The 3896-nt window shown below is 49.5% G+C and overlaps 1 protein-coding gene across 1 annotated transcript in view; it reads right to left on the reverse strand.

The window, feature by feature from the left end:
• Positions 1–3896, reverse strand: part of T265_14240 (hypothetical protein) — a gene marked incomplete at both ends in the record, with an annotated part of 9206 nt that overhangs the window by 4630 nt on the left and 680 nt on the right. The window contains 3 exon segments of the mRNA XM_009172711.1: positions 7–409; positions 744–910; positions 1351–3036. Of these exon segments, the coding sequence (XP_009170975.1) occupies positions 7–409; positions 744–910; positions 1351–3036 (2256 nt within the window).

A 3896-nucleotide genomic window follows, 5' to 3' on the forward strand; every position in this document is an offset into this window, starting at 1 on the left:
TCATACTTCGCTGCCAAGTCATTGTTTGACCGCCTCTAGATCTCTTCCACCCTTCATGTGGTTGTGCGAAAAGAGCCCTTCGAGGAAGTCGGTCGACTGGCATACGCAACACGTGGCCAAGCCAGCGCAACCTATGCAGTGTGATCGAGGGTGAGTTATTTTTCCAGAATACCATTCGACGTACTTCAGAACTGCTGATCCGGTGTTCCCACCAGATTCGGGCAATGCTCCGAAGACATCGATGGTCAAATACTGAAAGTCTTTTGACGTCCTCGGCGCGCAGCGGCCAGGTTTCTGATCCATATAATAATATGGAGCGCACCGCAGCATTGTAAACTCGACCCTTGACAGAGAAGCTGATGTCAGGCCTACGCCACAGGTGACGTAGGTTCGCAAAAGCTGCTCTGGCCTTCCCAATCCGAATGGAAATATCATCTTTCGCCATCATCATCATCACCAAACATCACCTTTCGTCGTTTTTGAAAGTGAATGATGATTGGGTTCTGGCCGACAAAAGCGCAAGTCTGTGCGTTTTGGGGACATATAAGGTCAAAGGTTGGAAACGCCGCATGCATTTTGAACTATTGTCAAGAGCATATCACAAAAACAAAATAAATGTTTAACTATCACACAGGGAAACATGTCCCTCCTAAGAGAGATCTGTGACTTGAGAAAAATTTGAGCAATCCTGTCTAACAAAATTTTGAATAAGTTGTTGATGAGGCATCATTCAGTCACCATACCTGTTTCCAGGGGGCGAGATGGCTCAGTCGTAAGGGCGCGAATTTACTGACCGGAAGGTCCGTGGTTCGAACCCGACCCCTGCCTCTCGATTTCCCCTGTCTAGGCTTCGGCAACCTGGCAGTATCCCAGCCCTCGTGCTCCTTTAGGGTGGCATGGCAGCTAGGCACTGAAACGGTGCTACAGCTGAACGATTCATACCTGTTTCCCGATCAGTGTACGTAAAACCTGAAGGTGGCTGAAGTATACAGTCCCTATTCGGTTATGGCCTCCTTTTCGGTCTGAACTGAGTGAGGTGCGGCTTCCATTGGGGGATGACTGTACCATCCTGTACTAATCCGACTCTCGAATACCAGCTAGTTGATACGAAACGGAAAAGGCTACCCACAGATATAACAAAAGCCATCTTAAGCCCATTTACGCCGTGGATTACAAGTCGTTTTACAGGTGAAACAATAGCAACTTAGGCAGCGGACCACGCAAGGTATTCTAGGTGGGGCGTTTTGAAGTGAGAAATTTCCATGCCTGAGAAGAAAAAATAAGGTTCACGTTTTCAACAGAACGTCAACGCGAATGCTTACTAACCCGTCAGTGAATCTGTGAACCTACCGAAAGCATTCGTGACCGAAGCAGATACAACCGACGCACCAGAGTCTGGTTTCTCGATCACAGAATTCGGTTGAACGACAGAGGATGGAGTGGTAATTCCCGGCGTTGACGTAACAACCGGAAAGCAAAATGGAGGCGTTGCGTTGGCAGACGAATTAGAAACTGACGGGGCAGAACTAACAGATGCCGTGGTCGTGGACGAGGCCGGCAGTGTGAACGTTGGCAGCGAAGCAACGGTAGTGGTCGGAGGCACCGTGGAGGCAGCTGGTGATTTGGTGGCCAGACAAACAGGGGGGAACGTGAAAGCGAAAGGCAGTGAAGCCGTGACAACAGTGGGTGCACCCGTGGAGGCGGGCTGGGTAAATGTGCCAGCCGAGGTCGTAACACTGGTGTTTGACAGGGTAGACGCAGATAGGGACACAATAGGAGGGATCGATGTTATCATCGAGAAAGCAGGAAGTGCACTTGGAACCGAACTCACAGAAGATGACATGACCTGTGTGGTAGCTACAGTCCCTGTAGCTTCTGATACAGACGGGGAACTAAGTAGCCGGCGGATTCTGGAGACACGTGCGCTCATCTCGGACGGGGAAAGGCAACGAATGGACGGTGACAGATTGATTCCGGAACCATCACCTGTGCTCACCTTGGAGCCGTAGGCTTCGAGATTGGCGATGAAACGGGCCACAGAGTTGACCCTCGACGAAGGAGGCCGCTTATCTGAAACTTCATCAATGGTAGCAGACGTGGTGGTTTCTATTAACGGGGTACCAGTATCTCTGGATGGATGAGGAGAAACATTTTGCGTAGACGGTGCCCGTCTTTCAGAAAACTGCCGTCCTAAACTAGGCAATTCAAATTCCTCCTGATCGGAACCACTCTGTTCTCCTTCTTCCATCGCTACAGCAATTGGTTTACACTTAGCGTTGAATAAAGCATCAAGCTCGGCAGGTGACATATATGGTATGCGTCGTCTAATAGACGCCTCCGCGGAGATGGGCGATCGGAATGGGTCTGGTGTCGGCTTGGTCGAACTTGATCTATCAACAGGACCTCCGGTCAAGTAACTTTCGGTTGATCCATTGGGTAGCACTGCTGTCGACCTATTCACGTCTGCGGAACCAACAGAAACTGTTAAGTGGTCTCTGCGCAAAGAAGGAACGGTGCCGCGAAGCTGTCCAATAGACGTGAAGTGGAATCCATCCGAACTGTGGGTATTTCCGATAGCTGAAACGTCATAGTCCTCATGAGAATTAGGAACTGGCGTTTGGAGTCTTCGGCGCTTAGAGGTGTTAAGCAACACATCATCGTCATCCGAAGCGGGCAGCGAGGAGACATCGGATGAAACAGAGGCACACGTACGCTTTTTAGACTCAAGCATGCGTAATGCTCGTTTGACGGTATGACTCATCGGAGGCTCGGTGAGATCCAGGATACGCGGTTCAACTTTAATACTACCGGACCGAATAGGAGATTTGAAAATGACAGAGCTATAGTGTGGAGCGGGACGGAAGTTGAATAGTGTGGACACAGAGGTTCGATTAGGAGTCATCCAAGGGGCAGCGACTGAGTGTGCACGTAAACTGTGGCGGCTCTGACGGTTGGTTGGAGCTACCCGTCCAGCACGAGATGGAGTCGGGGCCTTTTTCGCAGAATTCGGGGCGGTTTCACACCCAACACCATCGTCTTGGGGGAGAAGAATGCGAGAATAGTAAGTTTGTGGTTTGGAAGACGGTGAATGCGCGTAGAAATTCCACATATCCGCAGCTGGAATAGAAAAAAAGAAGGTATTTAGTTTGAGCTGAACGAGGAAAACAACAGGCAGCAAAACTGAATGTCAAGTTATCATCGTACATAAAAAGATGAAAGATGACAATGTGCTTGTATGATCGTATATTGGAGGAACAGTACTGTAGAGCGCCAGAGCCAACTGAAGCATGGCCAACGGTATGGCAAGTGCTGGCGATATTGACGGATGAGAAGAATACGTTGGGGAGAGGTCGTGCAGTGTTGTCGACAGAAAAAAAGGAGTAAGTTCAGAATTACTGGTATCGCAGCAGCAAACATTGTACTGACAAAACAGCCCCAGTATCCTACATCGTCTCAGTAAAATGTAGCTGCATCTCTTGGATAGTTCTCGGTTGCCAAGACGCAATTTGGCGTTGTTTTGGGGGTCGTTCAAATTCGTTTCTGAGCTCGAGATAGCTCGGTGGTTAAGGTGCCAGCCTACGGACTGGAATGTCAGTGGCTCGAACCCGAACTCAGTATTTAGGCTTCGGCAACCTGGCAGTATCTCAGCCCTCGTGCCTCTTCCGTTGGCATGGCAGCTAGGCATCGAGGGGGTGCATACAGCTGCATCATCATCATCATCGACAGCATGACATCAGTGTTCAACACCGATGCCTCATTGCCGTACAACAATGATTTATTTGAAAGCCTTATTGTAAAGAAAAGAATAAAGGTGGATGGGGGAGGGACTTAGTGCTAGCTTAACACAATCATTCCGAGGTGCCTACACCTCCAGACATTCACTCAGGCAATCTGGA

Source organism: Opisthorchis viverrini (assembly GCF_000715545.1).
Source record: "Opisthorchis viverrini unplaced genomic scaffold opera_v5_164, whole genome shotgun sequence".
Taxonomy (NCBI): domain Eukaryota; kingdom Metazoa; phylum Platyhelminthes; class Trematoda; order Opisthorchiida; family Opisthorchiidae; genus Opisthorchis; species Opisthorchis viverrini.